Raw genomic sequence first — 21,051 nt, 5'->3', positions numbered from 1 at the left:
ATGAATTAAAATGTATTGTTTTCGTTTTTACAAATAGACTGATCTTTGAATTTATAAACCATGTGTACATACGCTTATGCATACCTATATACATAAATAGATTTATGTGCCTGTAACCTAAAACTGTATGTAAACTGAAGTTAAAGACTGAATTGTTTTTATTGAATCTGCATATAATTTTGTTCAATAAAAGGTTTTAACAATAAATATGAAAATGTTTTAACTATTTATACCCGAGTGTTCACATAGATATGTATGCGGAATGATTATGAGTGAAAGTAGTATTTAAGTAAAAAAATTAGCAATCAGTCGGTCTTGGATGCGCTTTGCTGTTGAGGATGGTGCATCTTGGTTTACAAAAATGTCGTTTGTTCTGGGCTCTGTGAATTCATTTTCGGTCTGGTATATTCCTTCTCCTAAACGAATATTATGTAAAACAGAGCACGCGTTAACTACTTGTCCAGTAAATCCTGGATCGTACAAGAGTGTCCTTTGTTGAGACAAGCACCGCCACGTTGCCTTAAGAACACCAAAAAGTCTCTCAACTGGGTTACGAGCTTTGCACAATGCCTCATTGTACAAGAATTTCGGAGTACCTTCCGGTTGGTTTGTTAGAGGAGTCATCAGCCAAGGCTCCAAAGGGTACCCGGAATCACCTGCAGAGAATTTTTGATTTTTAATTCCCTTATTTTTATTTAAATATATTTTTTAATTGATTAAAAAGCCTACCAATCAAAAATAAGTTATGGTTTCCAATTTCAAAATTCCGTTGCATAACCATTCGCACCGCAGAGGAACTCCAAATGTATGCATCGTGCCGTGCTCCCGGAAATTTGGCATTTACGTTTAAAATTTTAAGTGTAGGATCACATATCTGTAAAACATTAAAAGGGAATCTTGATTCTTGAATACTTTACAAATTATGTTGTTACCATTTGGACATTAAGCGAATGGTAGCCGTGGTGGTTGACATACGCTTCTTCATGACGTTTCGGGGCCAAAATTGACACGTGCGTGCAATCGATAGCTCCAATGGTACCTCCCACAAACGGGGAGGTTGCTGAAGCAAAATTTTCTTTTGCCGCTTGCCGCTCCACTTGGGTCATGGGAAATCTCACCTTTGCGCAAAACATGGAGCTGTTGATTGCAGCTGTTACCCGATGAATGCTACGGCTAACGGACGACTGGCTCATAGATATTCCCCATTGCTCACCTACGGGTCGTTGATAACACCCGGTTGCAAAAAATCGCAGTGCAGCTAGAACCTAGTTGTATAAAGGCAGAATTTAGAACTGAATTAGCTTGAATGTTACCAAATTTACCTGTTTTTCAGTCGAAATCGCTGTTACTCTGGAACCTCTCAGATGGCTGTCAAGCTGCGAAACTACGTCCTCAGTCAAGTCTGGAGTTAAACGGAATAACTTCTGGAACTCCCCTGCATCCAAATCGAAAGGATTGTCCACATGCCGGAGCAAACTTCGATCAACTATTTGAGGGCTCACTTCCTCCTCTCCACGCGATAAATCGTAAGCCAAATACTCAAACGCCATACTCACGCTTTTTAAATAAGTTTTTTTTCATCTAATTTCACAGTTTTGATTAAAATCACTAATTCTTTTTTATCGTTTGATTTAACAACACCAAAATTATTGTCGTTTAGTTCGCGATAATCGACAGGTTAACCAAACAGCTGATTTTGTCGTGCCGATTTTCGTAATTAAATGGGTTACTGAATAGCAAAATCGTAAAAATTGTGGTTAAGGAAAGATAACAAAGCGAATATCGATAAAATGTGTTAGTGAATCGCACCACAGAAGTCTCTTGCGGTGATCATCACAAGACCTTGGAGATTCATCTAAAATCAATCGGACAAGAGAAATTAGTTTTATTAGTAGATAATTGTGTGCCAGTTCCAAGCTTTTTTTCAAAATTAACAATATGGCGACCTCAGGAAATATTTTTCGGATTTTCCAGAAAAAAACCGACAATTAATTGCTAAAAAAAATCCTTCGATCAGGTACGAATTTTGTTATGTTTTTCAAAAGCAGTATCACCAGTTCAAAAAACGGAGTTTTGAGACAAATGCATTTAAAGTTTTGCTATCGATTCCGGATTCCCATTCGCCCTTTGTTAGTTGTGGAATAACTAGAAAAGTATTTGTCGGATTTACTTTTTTTTTTTACACAATATTATACTTTAAGAAAATGCAAAAAGAAAAAATCCTACTCTGATTACCCCTAACCCCCTACCTCAACTCCTTCGTTCTACTGCTTCCAAAAATTTTTGAAGTTCGCTGAATGTTAATTAAAAGTAGAATAGAAGTTTCCCAATTCGAAATGAATTACTTACGACTAACGAGTTGTTTTAAAGAAAATGAAATACAAAGCGCTCCGCATCAAACTCAACCTACCGGATCACTGCAGTGTGTTCCAAGCAGAGGTGGCCGCAATTAAGGAAGCAGCTGACTAGCTACCTACTAGCGTAATAACTGTTAAGAAGGTAAATATTTACTCCGATAGCCAAGCGGCAATTAGGGCCCTAGGCTCTATTATGGTGCACTCTAAACTGGTGAGGGAATGCCTGGTCAGTCTCTCTCTTGCATCAGAATTCTTCGATATAAAGATAATTTGGGTACCTGGTCACAGTGACATTGCTGGAAACTGCGAAGCCGACGAGCTGGCCAGACAAGGTACCTGTGAGGCGGTGTGCCCGCGAAAGGAGAGGATCGGGATCTTTTTGACAACCTGCGCTCTACTCCTGGAAGGATGGGCTTTGCACCAACTCAGCGAGCGCTGGGTAAGTACACGAACGTGTAGGGTCGCGAAGTCCTTCTGGCCACGTTTGGGTAGGAGGCGTTGGAGGGATATTCTGAGAATGACGAAATTTCATCTCTCGAATTTCGTGGGCATCCTCACGGGGCACTACCCGCGGGATACACATGCCGTGAGACTCGGAATCACTTCGAGTCCTTTTTGCGTCAGCTGTATGGAAGATGAGGTGGAATCATCTCAGCACCTGCTCCTCAGCTGCCCAGCTCTCGCGGGACTAAGATTCAAGCATCTTGGTTCTGACTTCTTTTCTGCGCCTGCTGATATAGCGGGTCTTGATAACAAAAAACTGATGAACTTCATCAGCAGCATAGAGAGGTTAACACAACCTCAGACCAGTCACCGTTCATAGTCCACAAACACTTAACCCTCCCCAACCCTTCCCCTTTCGTCCTATCGTCCTTTTCCTTCACCTCTTTTTCCCCTCCTGCAATGGTATCACAAAGTATGAACCAAACTCTTTCGTCCAAGTCAGCCCACTCTCTGGGCAACCATCACTACCTAACCTAACCTAAATGCAAGTCTATGCACCAAAAAAATTGTGTGACAGGTTTTTATATTTTTTTTATTTTTGACACCCGTGCACTTTGCCCGAGGAAAGACAAATTTGAACCAGTAGATCTTAATGGACACCTCAACATTCTAAACAGGGTTGAACCCAAGTGAATGGCCGCACGGAACTCTTACTCAATTTTACTAAGAGATACAAGATTATATTCCCGTCTAGGGAAGAATGGAACACTAGGCCAACAAGGCCTTCATGATGACTCGCGAAAACGGTATGCAGATGGGTCCAAAACGCTCCAGAGGTAGAAGTAGAAATAGTTAGGCCTAAAACACACAAATCTTTAAATCACTGAGTGCAGATACCACAATTTTCCATGCGGAGCTCTTCTCCATAATGGAAACAGTGGAAATCGTATCCAATAGAGAGATCGAAAAAGTAAAAATTCAAATATTTTGGGACAGTCAATCAACTCTCAAAGCCTTAAATAGCTATGCGTTTAATTTAAAAAGTCCTTATAGAGTGTAACAATGCACTCACAACAAACTGGCTACTCTTAATCAGGTCTGCTTGGTTTGGGTACCAGCACATGAAGATAACGAGAAGGCAGATTTGTATGTCAAAAAAGGGGCAGAAGGCCCATGTATCAGACCAACCCCATCTTTCTGGTTTAATAGAAATAACCTAAAACAAGAAACCAAAAAATTGATCCATATAGGGAATACTGAAATGGCACAAACGGCCATAATTACTTCAAAAAGTTCCTGATATTTAATACCAACATAGCAAAATCTACTCTAACCCTAGACAAAAAGGGCCTCAGATTACTCTGTGGAGCGCTTACAGACCACTTTGTTTGCACTTAAATACTAAAGGAATATCTAGCACTAGTTTTTGCAGGTTCTGTGGTGATGAAGAGAAGTCCATGGAACACTTAATCACCAATTGTGAAAAAATTAATATATTTCTGAATAAAGGTTTGAAATGTTCATACATTTTTTATTGAATTATTTTTAAATTTGCCAAAAGTTTGAAACTTGGACTGATATGGGGTTTTCAAGAAAAATTACGGGGTTAGGGGGTCGTCAAATTTTGCAAAAAACACATTTTTTTCTTTTTTCTTGAAGTATAATATCTTTAAAATACTGTGTGAAAATTTGAAGTGAGTCCGACAAATACTTTTCGAGTTATTCAACAATTAACAAAGGGCGCTCGGGCGCTCCGGAGTGTTCGCATGCTGAAACAATGGATGCTGCTCATATGAAAGTGGCAGATAAGCGCGTTAACGATAACACTCGAGAAGCTAAAATGCTACGTAGGCAACAGCCAATCGATATTTTGGAAGCTGCTATGACGGTTTATCGAAGGATTTTTTTTCGGTATTTTTTATTTTTCTCGAAAATCTGAAAAATATTTCCTGAGGTCGCCATATTATTTATTAATATTGAAAAAACCAAAAAGCTTCGATCAGGCACAAGATTGTCTAATAGTAAAACTAATTTCTCTTGTCCGATTGGTTTTAAATGAATCTCCAAGGACTTGTGATGGTCACCGCAAGGGACTTCTGGAGAAACGGGCTCCACACAAACAGCGATAACTTTTACAATTATTAATTTTTTTTTTTTATTTTGCTAAAGTCAAGTCGAATGATATGTTTTTGTTTTTGTAAAATAAAGCAATTGACTGGCAAAAAGAAATATTCAAAATCATGATTTTTTCGCCTCTGACTACCCCTTTATATGTATATGTGTGTGTGATTGCTACACTACTGTCCAATACAAATCTACTTCAATTCATTTTCCTTTCGAAACAAACAATTTACAAAACATTTTAGAATACTCCACTGTGTGTAAGAAAATGATGACTCATTCATGTAGCAAAGAAAACAATAAAAACAAACATTAATCATCAGTTTACTGACTCGTGCACATCAAATTTGCGGTCACTGCTGTTACGCCAGTTGCCATTTTCATACAAAATTCAATTCTAAGGTTCAAGATAAAATATTTCATGCACTTGCTGGCAATTTGTAATTGTTGCAAGATCAAGGTTGCAACATTATTTCGGCTATTTATTAACGTAAGACTTCCGGCGCAAATTGTGGAAAAAAAAATCTCAAATAGTAAATAAAAAGTGAAGGTTGTACGAGCTCAAGTGAGCAAATATACCTCAAACGAGCAAACGTACAAATGCAATTACATACACACACAAAATACAATTTTACAAATTTAGTGGTCGCATATTAACTTAGTTCTGCACATTTAATTAATTATTGAACAAAAAGTTGATGCTAAAATTAATGCTAAAATACTCAAATTATTTATATCATAAAACTGGCGAGTATTAGAAGTAATTTGCTATGCACCAAACTATAGGAAAAGCTTTCAAGTCTGCAGTGAAGACTCTGGTTAGAGTATTTTAGTGTGTGCGTGCCGCTGTGGAAATGTTTAAATTCTTATTAATTATGTTTCTCTGCTCTACTGAAATTATAAATTATGTCATAAAGCTAAATTTTCATTGAAACAAATTTATTCAAGTTGTTTTTGAGGCTATTCATTTCATTTTCGTCTTGCAACGACTCTTCAGCGTTTTTATGAGCCTGGAGATCAAGTGAGCGCAGGTGCGCCTTTCGAACCCATTCTTCATCACGAAGCGTTTTCATTACACGCGCTGCTACATCACTTAATGTTCGCCATTTTCCAGGTTTGTCGTTTGCATTGTAAAGTTTTCCTCTGTGGGATGCTCGTTAAAAACCCTGCAAAGGTCTTCGATGTCGAAACGCGGGCACCGGAAAACCACATGTCTTGCACTCTCTGGTTCGTCAGGGTAGACCGGCCAAAAGGATACTCTTTAAAATATGCGTGACCGTGACCGCTGAGCAGTTGCGTCACGTAGAATTGCTCCCTTCGATACCATTTCGCTGTGTCTGGTATCAGTTTGTGCGCCCAACGACGGTTTTTTGAAAGGTTCCAGCGAACCATCAGAGAGTGACAGTAACCACTCTCGGATGGTTCGCTGTGTCTCTTCTTCTTAATAAAACCAAGCGGTATTTCTCGTGCTGGATTATATTAACTCTGCAGCTGTTTGACCGAGAGATCTGTAGGGACTTTCTCAATATGACTGCTGTGACATCATCTGAAACAGTGCGCTCGCCACTCTAAGCGCACTTAGTTTATGCATGGTTCTCATTTTTTTGCCCAGATCGGCGCTGCGTATGTAATCACGGATGTGGGGAAAATTGAATAAAGCTGTCGTGTTTTTCCCCGAGGCCCTCCTACATTTGGCATAAGTCTTGAAAGCACAATGTCTACCAGCTGCGCTTTTTTGCTGACTGCTTCACAATGGTCCTTGACAATGGACGTTATTCTTGAGTCAATCATGACTCCTAGGTACTTCAAGTACGTCTGAGACCTTAGCAAGAGTACTTTTTCTGGAAAAGATTACTCTGTCTCTGTCTCTATTCTATTCTATTTCCTTCTCTCTGCCACTTCTATACTTTCCTCCTTGACTATCTATCATTCCATCGGTCAGTCCATAAGTTTGTGCATTTTTTAAAAATGGTTTTAAATTAATAAAAAAGATCTTTAATCAATAATATATTTTCCTTAATTATTTACAATGCCTTCCCAACGTTTAGGCAAATTTTTAATTTCCTGCTCAAAAATTTTTTTGCCCTTGGAGCCAAAATACGCTTCGATATCCCTTTTTATAGCTTTTTTTGAGGAGTAGTTCTTTTTACTCATATGGGATTGCTCCCATCCGAGCTCGTTCAGCTTGCCTAATGTTTGCCTTGCGGTATGAGGTCTTGCGTTGTTGTGGTGAAACAAAATTTTGCGTCTGTTCACTAAGGACGGCCGATTTTTGTTAAGTGCCTCATTCAGGTTTGATAGCTGATGGGAATAGTAATCAGCAGTTATCGTCTGGTTTGGCTCTGAAAGTTCATAATAAACAATACCGGCCATATCCCACCAAATAGACAGGAGAATTTTCTAGAGGTCGGTTCTGGTGTTTCATCTTTATCTAACCATTGGCGTTTGTGAACAGGATTATTGTAAAGGACCCATTTTTCATCACTAGTAACGATACGGTTCAAAAAAACTTTCATTTTCAAGCCGTTGCAGCAGCTGAGAACACACATTCACCCTCTGCTGAAGGTTGGTGACGGAAAGTCAATGCGGAACCCATTTTCCCAGCTTTGAAACCTTTCCCAACTGAACCAGGTGCCTGTGGACTGTTCCATGCGATGAATTTAACCTCTGAGCTATCATATCGACTGTGAAATTTGGCTCAGCTTCCACGAGTTCGAGCAAGGCGTCAGGACGACCAGCGCGCGGGACATCCTCTACGTCGCAGTTACCACTTCGGAATTTTGAAAACCACTTTTGCGCAGTCCTTACACTCACGGTATCCTCTCTGTGAACAGTGTTTATTTTTGCAGCAGCAGCTGTCGCATTTTTACCACTTTTATAAAAAAAATGCAAAATATGTCTCTTATACGCGTTCGAAGATTCCATTTCTTTTTAACAACACATGCTTCTATACGCGATTAAAATCACTTGTTGAATGCACAATATATCAAAGAACATATAAATAGTTCCGTCATATTCCGCGAATAATTTTTTGGCATTTATGCGAAAATCGTACAAAAGTGAAATTATGGATAAAATACGCACGAACTTATGGACTGACCTGTACTTTCCAGAGCTTTGAGTACTTGAGTTTTTAGTAGCCTTAGCCTGATTGCTTCTAGGCTTGCTTTTTCAAATTTTAATTTGAATATCTTTCGGACTATAAGTTAGTATTTCAAACTCACTAACATTCTGCTTTTTTGCTTTTATTGTAGTTGACATACAAACATTTCGAGTATGCACAGGTGTTTTTTCGCACTAAATTTATTGATAACGAACCTACCTATTTAAAAAAATGTAGGCATTGTTATTGTGACCTAAATATATTACTACTTACATACACATATATGTATGCATGTAACTGGCCGAAAATGTAAGCAATGACCTGAAAAACGTCTGCTGCAGGATGGGCGTCTGGATTTCACATAATCATCATTGATGATGCGCGTGCTGATGACGAGTGGGCGATATTTAGGCTAGCAGTAAGTATGACTGGGTGTTGTGTTGTGTTTTGTTTTTGTTTTTGCTGTTTGGTGGCACTTACAACACGCTTGCTCAAAAAAATAACAACAACAGCTTTTCAAGGCGTACAATTTGCAATGTTCCACGAACGTTTGTGTTGTTGGTATTGTTTGCTTTTCTTTTTTGTTTTTGTAAGTTTATTTTTCCATTTTTTTTTCTTGCATATGAAACGCTCGTTACGCCACGCCACAAAGCAGACGATAAGGCTGGCCGAAAGCGTTTAAAATGGCATGCATTTGCCAACAGTTTAAGCCATATTAAAGATTTGACGACGACGCACCGGAGATGAATTGCAGGAAATGAGCACAAAGTGTGCATTAACACGTACAGTGATTTAAAGCGACGAAGTAGGCCCTGCAGCAGCACAAAAGCTGAGCAAAAGCGATAAAAAACACGAACAAAAAATATGCAAGTAGTAAAAAATTAAAAAAAATTGTGAATTTCACTTTCTGACCGCTGCTTTACGGTGAACTACCAGTGGCAAATGGCAAGCGTTCGCATCATTGGGCTAGCAGCAGGCCAGCGCGCCAGTCAAAGGGTGCTACCGCCTGTCGTGGCCACCAATTGGGTACGCACGTTCTCCACGTACGCGCGTGGCTATAAAATTCCAAGGAAAAGCAGCAAAAATTCAATAGTAAAAAGTGCAGATAAGAAATATGCGTAGAAAAAAGCTTTATTGTTGTTGAAGCGTAGAAAATTTTCACTTTTACAAAAACAATGTAGTGTAGGTAGTGTTTTTCCAATTTCGTATGGTTTTTGTTTTAGCTTTTGAGGTTTCGAAAAAACGCTACTAAGGTAGTGAAATTGGCCGCTAAGTGCCCGTTTTGTGGCTACTGCCAACGTGGCCATGCCCCTTTGCCAGGGCGCACAAGTGTTGCCTTCAAAGTGCACTGCTGCTGCTGCTGCTCTTCCATAGGCACAACAAGAAGTTGGCGACAGCAGCAGTTAAGGCACCGCCAGCCGACATATTTGCTCACCTCATTTTAAGCGCTTTTGTGCACTTTTAATTTCATTTGCAATTCCATATATTTTTTTTTTGTTTTTTGTTTTTGGTGTTTTCCCTCTTTTTTTGATTTTGTTTTCCCTCGTTTTTTGTTTCTTCAATTGGCGCTCAACAATTGTCGTCACCAAGTCAAGTGTCAAAAGTGAAAATTTCTGTAATTTTAATGCGCCAGTTGGTCGTCTGCGGGTGCTGGCGGTTGCTTGTTGGTTGAAGGTTGATGGCACAACCAGCAAATTTGTTCACAGAGGCCATAGCACTGGTCAATAAAGCCAGGCATGGTTATGCGTGCGTAACTCTATTTATTTAGTACTTGCTGTAGTGTTTGTTGTTGTTGTTGTTGCTGTGGTTGCATGCTACACTGTTGAAATGTCAGCAAAGCAAACATGCGCATCATTGTGTGCTAATTTTTCCATACAAAGAAATCGTTTATGCAACAACTTCGGCGAATGCTGAATAAAATTACCAACGTCCATATGTATGTAGGTCTGTGTGTGTGTATGCGTGCGGTTTTGGAAAGTCAATTTCTATTTATTTTTGAAAAAGTTTATTTTGGTGCTCACACCAGTAGTTTTTCATCTGAGGCATTCACCAACGTATATAGACAGTGTACACCCTCTATTCTAAAAAAAACCTCTTTTTGTAAATAAAAGAACATATGGGGCCATTTTTATGAACATCGTGGAGTTAGATATATTTAAGAAATACGAAACAAAAAAAAAAAAAAAAAAATAAGTAAGAAATATGATTGTAGCTTTGTTGGTATTTTTTATACTGCGATGGTGAAATAAGTTTCAAACAGAAAGCTGCGATGTACAAAGCGCATTTTTTTATGTTGGGGCAACATAGCACTCAGACACAATTAAGTCCATTGCACTGCACTCGGATTCCCTTTAATTTTCTTTAAATCTACCCGAAATCCGAGTAGACCTGGTGGTGCCAAGGAGCCAAAAAGGTCGCATTTTAACACATCAGTGCCAAAGACCTCAAGCCTCAAGATTCGAGCGAAGGCTGGGCAAATGCAGAGAAAGTGGTCCGCCGTCTCATCCTCCTTTTCACATGCAGGGCATAGTGTATAGTCTGAGATGTCTACCTTTTCCATGCGCTTCGTCTACAGAAAGTGGCCCGTCATCAGTTCAGTCAGCTTTCTGCAGTCCTTTTTGCTTAGTGACAGGAGCATTTGCGACAGTTGGTCGGATATGACAGGTAACATCAGTTTTGTCCACCTGCAGCCTCTCTCAGCCTGCGAAGCTCGCTTAGCGGGCTGAAGTAACCCATTTGCTAACCGTGGCTTTGATGGCTGCAGAAGTGAGTGGCAAAACGGGATCTGAGGCCAAGTTCCTAGCTAAGGAGTCAGAGGTCTTGTTACCCACGATACCCACATGTCCCGGGACCCATGTTAGCATCAGGCTATTATGTCTACCGACATAGTGCAGCCTGGATTTACAGGACTCGACTATGACTGATGTGGTTGGGGGGCTGTCTAAGGCCACGAGCGCAGCTTGGCTGTCGCTGCAGACACATATAGATCTGCCTCTCCATCTGTTTTCCACAACAAACTCATCGCTTCTTGAACAGCATACACCTCCACTTGAAATGCATCTGCATTCCAAGAGCGAAGTGCAGTTTTGTCCCTCTGGATTCCACGTAGACACCAAAGCTGGAACCGTGCTTGGTCTTGGAGTCATCCGTGAAAATGCGAAAACAGTGTTTGCCGGGCTCATTTTCAGAGTTTGATCACAATTGAGCATCTGGCAGCACCACACTGTATCTTTTTTGAAGTACGACTTTTGATGGCTTGGAGTCAAGGGGCATGGAGAAAATGTTGGATCGACGTCCAATGCCTCTGTTTTAAAATGCTAGACAGGTAACGTACCAATTCCCATTGTGTTTCAGCCTGCAGATGGCCTTCAAGGCCTCTCCTTGGATGAAATCATGGTGGTAGACCAAGTGGTGATAGACCAACCAGTGCATGCTCGAATATTTTTATAAAGAAGAAAACCTAACGTCGCCAACAAAAGAATTGCCAAAAATGAACAGTAGTTTGCAGTTACCTAAAACTTTCACTTTTTCATTCTAGCACTCAATGGGCTATAAAACTGCATGCCAAAGAAACTCGAGAAGGTCTGGTTAAACAATTTAAGCCTTTGATGGAAATGTTGAATAAATTGGAAGGTTTTGTACAAAGTTTGAAACTTTGCGGTATATGGGTTTTGTTGTAGTATGAAATGTATTTCTTATAAAAAAAGTAGTGTGTTTACATTTTATATTTGTATGAGAAAAAGTCACAGAAGTACGTATGAATAGTATATATGTATAAGATGGCGCAAAATTAATCACCCTAACGGCAGGCAACGGCAAACCTCCGAGTGTATTTCTGCAATGAAAACGCTCCTCATAAAAATATCTGCCGTTCGGAGTCGACTTGAAACTGTAGGTCCCTCCATTTGTGGAGCAACATCAAGACGCACACCACAAATAGGAGGAGGAGCTCGGCCAAACACCCAAAAAGGGTGTACGCGCCAATTATATATATATATACCAGGTGTATGAGCTTAAATCCGCTGATTGCTCGTAGATGGCGTTAGTGAGCATATCAAGTTACCATAGAAATGCCATATTTTTTTTTGCATGGGTTCGACACCTGTTTACATCAATCACTGCACATCATCATTGATTTTATACAGCAGCACACTTTTTTCCTTGCGTAATCATGTCTAATTTTGTGCCAAAAAAGAGCATATGCGGGAAGTTCTACTTTTTTGCTTCAATTTGAAGAAATCGGCTGCCGAATCGCATCGAATGCTTGTGGAGGCCTATGGTGACAGTGCATTATCGGAAACAACTTGCAGAGACGGGTTTCGTCGGTTCAAAGACGGCCATTTTGACTTGAGTGACAAGAAGCGTGAAAATCGGCCCAGAAAAGTTGAGGACCATGAATTGCAGGCTCTTTTGGATGAGGACGATACCCAATCGCAAAAAATGCTTGCCGAGCAGTTAGGTGTCACTCAACCAGCCATTTCCATGCGTTTACGTGCCATGGGAAAGGTCCAAAAAGTCGGAAAATGGGTACCCCATGAATTGAACGATAGACAGATGGAGCGACGCCAAAACACATGCGAAATCTTGCTGGCTAGGCATAAAAGAAAGTCGTTCCTGCATCTTGTGGTGACTAGCGATGAAAAGTGGATATACTTTGAGAATCCTAAACGAAAAAAATCATGGGTCGATCCCGGCCAACCATCAACTTCTTCATCAAGACCTAATCGCTTTGGACGCAAGACGATGCTGTGCGTTTGGTGGGATCAGCAGGGTGTCGTTTACTATGAGCTGTTGAAACCTGGTGAAACTGTTAATTCTCATCGCTACCACCAACAACTCATCAAATTGCGCCGTGCTTTGCGTGAAAAAGGCCTCGTTATGAACAAAGACATGAGAAGCTGATTTTCCTCCACGACAACGCCCCATCGCACACGTCAAGAATGGTCCAAAACTACTTGGAGACAATCAATTTGGAGGTGCTACCTCATCCCGCTTATTCACCAGACCTGGCACCTTCGGACTATCATCTGTTTTCATCGATGGGTCACGCGCTCGCCGAACAGCACTTCGATTCGTACGAAGACGTCCGGAAATGGCTTGACAAGTGGTTCGCCTCGAAAGATGAAGAATTCTTTTGGCGTGGTATACACAAATTGCCCGAGAGATGGGAAAAATGTATAGCTAGCGAGGGCAAATACTTTGAATAAATTATTTTTTTGCTTTCTATAAAAAAATGGGATTTTTTTACTAAAAAACAGCGGATTTAAGCTTATACACCTGGTATATAGCGGTATATGCGTCAATCCCATGTGACACTTGTGAGCTAGAAAGCTACAGAATGCAAAGTGCACTCATCACTCAAAACCTTTAATTTTTTTTATTTAGTAAAAAATTATTCAAAAACAAAATTGGATGTTTAATTTTGCGTCGCCGCGTCAAAGTCCATTCCGCGTACTAAACGTTAATAAATGTGAAAAAGTTCTACGTCCAATAACTCTGAGATTATTTGTAAGTATTGAAAATTGTTTAATGAATTATGATTTATGTCTAGAAATAGAAATGTTTTGAAAAATTTTTGTTGAATGCTCAAGCTCCTGAAGAGTAGGAAGGAATTATAGGTGGCGAAAAATTAATCATCTAATTTGGTGTTTGAATAGCTTTTTTATAAAATGAAAAAAAAAAGTATTTTGAGTGCCGAAAATCTCTCTGTTCGTATACTTTTTGCTGGGCCTTGTCGGCTGTACGCCTATTATATAGCAGACTTGACATATGAATTACAAAAGGGTTAGATGCCTTGAAATGCAACCATTCAATTAGTTTTTCTTCTCCTCTTTAATAAGCAGTTTCAGAAGAAAAGAACTTAATCTTGAACAACAAATGTTAGTGTCCACAATCGACGATACCTTTTCGAGATTATCAAAAGAGAAAAAAAAGCTTTCAATGTCAACTATTTCTGTAACACTTGTTGCACAGGCAGCTAACAAAGAATTCTACTATACCAAGCAAGAAAACCGAAGAAAAAACTCTTAAAAAATGAATTCGGAAAACGTTAATATTTGCCAAAATTATCATGAGCAGAAGTTGTGGATCAGAATGTGACAGAGGTGCTAAAAAACATTTGCAGACTTTGAAGTCAAATATGAATTGTACTCGTAATACTTAAAGCGAAGCGGTCATTACTCATACGCCGCTTAAGCCAAATAACTAAATATTGCAGAAATGTTGACTCATAGATTAAATTAAATGTTGAAAAAGAAAATATAATTAAAAAGGCAAACCAAATTAATGAGATAATGCTGAAAATGCAAACGCAGAATGAGGCGCACGCTCTTCTTGTTATCTGTCATTATGGTTTACGCTCGATTTTTTTTTCTAGAAGCGCGAAGTATGAAGCGAGAAAGAAAGCGCCCATCACCGCCAGCAAAATAAATTGCAAAAAATCTGCGCGATGTTTAAGCCAATTGAAAATTGCTCGTCAATGTAAAAATTTAATGGACCTTAAAATTGCATACTCGAAATTTTTCTCAAAGCTCTGATGAAAAGTGTGAAATTTTGGTGAAAATTTGTTTTAATTATTTTTAATATGCAGAAAGTTTGACACATGCGTTTTTATGGTTTTTGAAGAAGAATGAACAATATTTTTATAAAAAAAAAAAATATTTCAATTAAAATAGAAACAAAAAATTGTTAAAATTTGTCAATAAGTCTTGTCCCAAAGTGAAAGTTTTTAAGTTAAAAAAAATCACGTTCATTTGTGATATAACTCAAAAGTCAAACCAATTGAATGGGAAAATGCTGAAAATAAAAAAGAGGTTGCATACTCGCAATTTCTCTAAAAGCTTAAAATTGAGAAATCTTTCATGAAAATTTGTTGATTTCTTTTTTCATTTGCACAAAGTTTGAGACTTGGATATTTTGTAGGACAATAAGCCATATTTTCAATCAAAAATTATTAAAATTAAAAAAAGAAAAAAATTTTAAAATTCGCCAATAAGTTTTGTCACAAAGTGCAAGTTTTTAAGACACAAAGAACTCGCATTGATTTCTGATAATTTTTTTTGTTGGCATTACTGTGAATTATCTTTCATTAAAAATTTTGAAAAATCTATAAAACAGCATGCCACACAATTTTATAGAAATTTTACAATAATAAAAAAACATTAAATGTTGGGAATTTACAGATTTTTTTTCAATATCTGTATAAAGTTTGAAATTTGGATCTATATGCTTTTTCTAATGCATAAAAGTAGGTTACAATGGTTGCCACTTGCTATGCGAATATAGAGAGCTCATTTAGTACTAGAAGCCTATTGAAATTCTTATATAAGTAATGAAGATGAGTCAATGAATTAATGAAAAAAAATAGTCAAGTCTGGTAAAAATTTTGAGTGAGAAATACACTTATTCACCTTACTTTCGAGCAAATACCTTGACTATTTGTTATTTGAGTCCATGATTTTGAAAGTGGTATAGTCAAAAATTTTAAAAATTTAGTTTAGCAGCTATTTCATAACAAATCCTAATAAAATAACATAATCTGAAGAGATTAGCAGTATACCATGAAAATTAACTCGATAAAATAACTTTATTTTTTGGTTGGTAAGCAAAATACGGCTACTGCTTTTTTTTTTTTTGATAGTGGTATGAGTCAGTCTGTTCATAAAGTTTGGCAGAATAATTAGTAATTTTGTCATGTCTTCAGATAACGGTTCAGGTATGATCAAGTCATCCTTTTAATGAAAAAACGTACTATTTTTAGTTAATTGTAGACATTATACGGCGAAGAAGTATAAGTAATGCTCCCAGCAAATGGAAACGAATAAAACTAATATCGTCTTCAGATGAATCAGTTCATACTTTAAAAGTGAATTCGGAACCCTTACAAATGGAAGAAAGCAACATGAAATCAAGAAAGAGGACACGAAATCAAGGTAACAATGCACAAAATAGAAGAACAATGAAGAGAAATACTGGAGAGGAATATGAAAAGAAAGAGTCTAAGCATGGGAGTGGTAAACTTTTCGAAAATAAAGATTGCCTTTGTTCCAAAAAATGTATAAATGGAATCGGATATCGGAAGACAGGAAAGCCAATTTTAATTCTTTTTGGAAATTAGCAAGTTTCGAAAAACAGAATTTGTTTCTGTATGGTTTGGTTCGAAAACAATCAATAAAACGAAGACGACCCAGAATTTACGAAGGACATAAAATGTACGGAATTCAGAAGTTTCTGTTTGCAAAAAAATTTTTTTTGGATACTTTCAAAATATCTAACGGAAGATTAAGCCGTGTCCTAAATGCTAAAATACCTGGAACGGATGGTCGTGGCAAAGCGGCTGGTTCATCTACAAGAAAAACAGATGAAGAAAAAATTAAAGTGGTACGAGAACATATTCTGATCTTTCCAGCATGTGAGAGCCATTACACGAGATCACATCACACTTGAGGTCGAAAAGTATCTAAGTGCTGATTTTGTATTCGAAAAATGTATGAGCTGTATGTGAAAAAATGTGATGAAAATAATACATCACGTGTGAAGGAGTGGACTTATAGGAAAATAGTCAATATGGAGTTCAACTTAAATTTTCATACTCCTCGTAACGACATGTGCCAAAAGTGTGATTCGCTAAAAGTAAAAATTGAAGGATCCAGTAATGAAGACGATAAGTTGCATCTTATGGAAACTCATGATTCACATCTTAACAGGGCCGAACAGGCTAGAAAAAGTTCAACAGATGACATACAAAAATCAAATGATAACCCGAATGAATATTACGGATTCACATTTGATCTATAGAAAGCACTTTCTTATCCAAAACTTTCTGTTTCGGTAGCTTATTATAAGCGCAACATGAATATATACAATTTAGGGTTTCATAATTTCCACAATGAAAATCAACGAATAACAGAAAGAAAAACCCTAATGGAGAAGCTGTGTCTTGGCTAAACATACAATGGATCAGATTTCTAAAAAATGATCCATATAAGATGTTTTATAAAACTTCCTTGGATGACAATTCCGTATTCAAAGTATTAGGCCTCTCACCTAAAAGAGGAAGACCTAGAATATACAAAAATATTGATTTGATTCCATTACGCACAACCATTAGACCAATAACAGAAGAAAAATGTAAAGATATAATAGATTTACTACTTTATATCCCACAAATTTTTCACAAACACTTTATTTCCCTAAATACTAACAAATAATTTACTTCGTTACAAATGTTTCCTTGATGGTATAAGTCATTTATATTTAATTCAAGCAGTTAATTTTGAAAGTGGTACAAGTCATTTCAACCTTTCAAAGCCACATTTCCTTTTAAAAATGATTATAAATTTCGCAATCATAATAAACACTTGTTTATTGGCACTACTTTACTGTCGAAAAACCATATTCCATAATACAAAAATATTTTTTAATCCTTTAAAAAGCGAAACTCTAAATATCTCGAAGCAAGGAAAATATGACTTACACCACTTTCAAAATCAAGGGCTTATTTATTTATTTTTTACTTTTTTACAAATATATTCTATGTGTCATCCAACAACAAAAACCACAGAACTCGAAGTTTCAAATATTGTGCAAAATTAAAAAAAAATTCAGAAAATTTGCATTAAAATTCAAAACTATTTAGCCAGGTGTTCTCAGAAAAATTCTAGGTATGCAGTTTTTTCGCCCATTAAATTTTATGTTGTGTTGATCAAAACTAGCTCACGATTCTCGCTGGTTTTTTGTTATGCATTTTCTTCTATATTAAAACCGCTCAAAGTTATTAGTTTTCATATAGAGGAAATGCACTCGATCACCAGCAAAGAAAATTGTCAAATCAATGCACTCTTTCAGTCACTTCAAACTTGCTCAATTTTATATCAGCATTGAATGGGCGCAAAGCGGCTTACTCCATCTTTTCTAAAATCTCTGATTAAGAAGTTTGAAATATGAATTTTTTAGATTTTGGGCAGAGCTTGAAACTTTAATTTATATGATCTTTAGTGTGGCATGCTGGATAAAGTTTGGAGATCGACGCACATATCCAGATGTATGCGCTTGAGGATTTCCGACGCCAACGTGAAGTCAGTAGTATTAAGTATGTATTATATAATATATAGATGGTTTTAAAAGATTGAATCTAACTGCATGCATCCTGCAAGCCACAAATTCCTTCTTCAATCGTTGTCTTGGCAAAATCATGCGGATATTCTGGACCAACGTCTTAAGCAACAATGGCCTTTGAGCTGCAAACTAGACAAACTCCTATACTCACCTCGAAGAATGGGATTGGATCGGTAGCACGTCGCGTAAATCTCAGAAGGGTATTACAAGAGCTAAGTTAAACTGGAACCCTTAGATGCTTTAAAATTGCCTTAAATAAAGTTTGAAGTTACTTCTTTACTGCATCACCAGCATTCACAGCAAATATTTAGTAGTAATCAAAGGAAGGGAACGAGGAGAAGAAGGGTAGATGCCAAATCGAATTACGAATGTGCCGTGGAAACAGGGTAATTCGCGAATTACTAAGCGAGTTACTTAGAGTGCGAATTACTAGACATCGGAGCATAGCATTAGACTCGTTTACGTATACTTTTTTTGATTTTGCTTATACGAGCATTTTATTTATTTTTTGGCTACTGGCGGTACTTGCTCGGTCCTTCATGAACTTTGCGGAGCGGCGGCTCAATTTAAGCGATTTTCCGTATTATTTTCATTTCCTTTCCAGTTTGAGCTATTCGACTTTCGATGTTTGGGTTTTACGCTAAATTTGCACGCGCCTGTCCCTCTGCCCCCACTGCTTATGCGCGAGTGTGTGCGCTTCATGCACTGTGCCTAAAACTCAACTGTAATTGCGGCTAATTGTTTGCTCTGTACTCCGTCTGCTTATTTGTTTGCTGCTGCTGCTTCTTTGAATTTCGCAGTTTCTGCTCCAACTGCGGCTACCTTTTGTTGCCTACAATTACTGTTGCTGCCGTAGCGGCACTGAATTGCACACAAATACACTTACACACCCACTGTGGCTACTGTGTATGCGTACTCGTATATGTCGGTGTGTTTGCGATGACACAGGTGAACCTAATTAGGCCACTTCTGTTTTATTTGTTAACCAACAATTTAAAATAAAGAAAGATGAAAAAAGAAATCAACTCAAAAAAGTTAAATAAATACAAAAGACAAATGTACATAAATTGAATAAAAAAAAAAAAAACAAAAAAAATTATAGCATTTTAATATGGTAATAGCACAATTGCCACAAATAACAAAAGCCACAGCTGGACGTTGAGTAGATAAATGAACTCATTTTATTGGCATTTGTCGGCGCAAAAGTGAAAATGCAGCTTGAAGAGTTTTTGAATTTTATCTTAAGCTAATAATTTGCGCATATTTTACATTAAAGGCCAGCCGTTCTTACATACATACATATGTATACATATGTACACATACAAGGTGGCGCAAAATTATTCATCTAACCGGAAGATTTATAATTTTTGCAAATGGCGTCGTGCATCCATCATATTTAACACTTTTGAACTAGATAGCGCCAATCAAGAAGAAGAAGAAGAAGAACTAGACAGCTACAGTATACAAACAAATTTGACTTGTGCGACCGACTGTCGTAGATTTGCAGATCCCCCTGGCACTAAGCAGAAGGACTGTAGGTAGCTATTTAGACTGTTGACGGACCACTTTCTATAGGCGTAGCAGAAGGAAAAGGTAGGCATCTCAGAACAATGTACTCTGCCCAGCATGTGGAGAGGAGGATGAGATGGCGGACCACTTTCTCTGCATCTGCCCGGCCTTCGCTCGAATCTGGTTTGAGGTCTTTGGCACTGATGTGTTAAGATGCGACCATCTTGGCTCCACAAGATCTACTCAGATTTCTTTGGAGGTCGCGGTGATTTAAAGAAAATTAAAAAGCAAACCGTTTGCAATCCAATGAACTAAAAAAATTGCAGAAAAATGCATAGTTAAAAAATAAAAAAAATAATATAAACAGACAAGAAATGGGACATGTAAAGGTCAAAGCAGGGATTTTCATCACTAAAAATATTTTTTTTTATTTAATTTATATTTTTAATAAAGTACAGCCCCAAATTGCTGATTTAACACTCGTGCACGGTGGCGCAAAATTAATCATTCACTTATTGTTTAATAATGTAAACATTTTTTTTTACAATGATTAAATATTCTATTTATTAAAAATAAAAAATGAATATAAAAATTATTTAAAAATTTGGATGAATAATTTTGCGCCACCTTGCAAGAGTGATAAAACAGCAATTTGCGCTGTACTCTTCACATGCTGTTAGAAGTTCATGAATTTTTATTAATTTTTGTTTTAGTTTTAAATTATAATTTTTTCTGCAAGATTTCTTTATTTCTCAAACCATATATCATACTAAAGGGGTTTTCAATAAGAGTTGTTATTTTGAGAAAAGATCAAGGGTTTCGTTACTTGTGTGACACGTATCGCCATCTTGTTGAAAATAAACGTTGTCCAGATCAATACCATCCAATTCCGGCCTTAAAAAATCGTTAATCATCTCTCGATAGCGCAATCCATTCTTCGTAACTGTTGCTCCAGCTTCATTTTCGAAAAAGTAAGGTCCAATGACTCCGCCGGACCATAAACCGCACAAACAGTCACACGTTGAGTATAGAGACGCTTTTCAACAATAACTCTTGGATTTTCTGAGCTCCAGATCCGAAAATTTTGCTTGTTGCCGAAGCCACCAAGGTGGAAATGGGCCTCATCAGTCAAGATGATTTTTCGATGGAATTCCGGATCATTTTCAAGCATTTCAATGAGCAAAGCCACGTCGTTGTTGATGATCGGCCGGCTTGAGTTCTTGTGTTAACCGGACTCTATAAGCCTTAATACCCAAATCTTTATGCCTAATTCCAAAGAACGACGAGGAGTGGACAAACCTGGGTTTTCTTCAACACTTTCGGCTACAACAGCAATATTTTCGATTTGCGGCTGTTCTTGAGCGACGTGCACGGGTTTTATTCTTCACATCCCTAACTTGT

At 37.7% G+C, this 21,051-nt stretch overlaps 1 protein-coding gene across 1 annotated transcript; it reads right to left on the bottom strand.

The window, feature by feature from the left end:
- On the bottom strand, positions 1-1,627 carry LOC129248876 (putative nuclease HARBI1). Its single transcript, XM_054888488.1, has 4 exons — positions 1,323-1,627; positions 933-1,265; positions 730-874; positions 1-656 (listed from the first exon to the last, which is right to left on the bottom strand). The coding sequence occupies exons 1-4, from the start codon at positions 1,548-1,550 to the stop codon at positions 286-288; spliced, it is 1,077 nt and encodes a 358-aa protein (XP_054744463.1). The 5' UTR covers positions 1,551-1,627; the 3' UTR covers positions 1-285.
- Between the last annotated feature and the right edge of the window lie 19,424 nt (positions 1,628-21,051).

The sequence above is a fragment of the Anastrepha obliqua genome, chromosome 5 (genome assembly GCF_027943255.1).
Source record: "Anastrepha obliqua isolate idAnaObli1 chromosome 5, idAnaObli1_1.0, whole genome shotgun sequence".
NCBI classification, from domain to species: domain Eukaryota; kingdom Metazoa; phylum Arthropoda; class Insecta; order Diptera; family Tephritidae; genus Anastrepha; species Anastrepha obliqua.
Note: the sequence above shows the minus strand (reverse complement) of the source record. Positions and strands in the feature narration are given on the sequence as shown.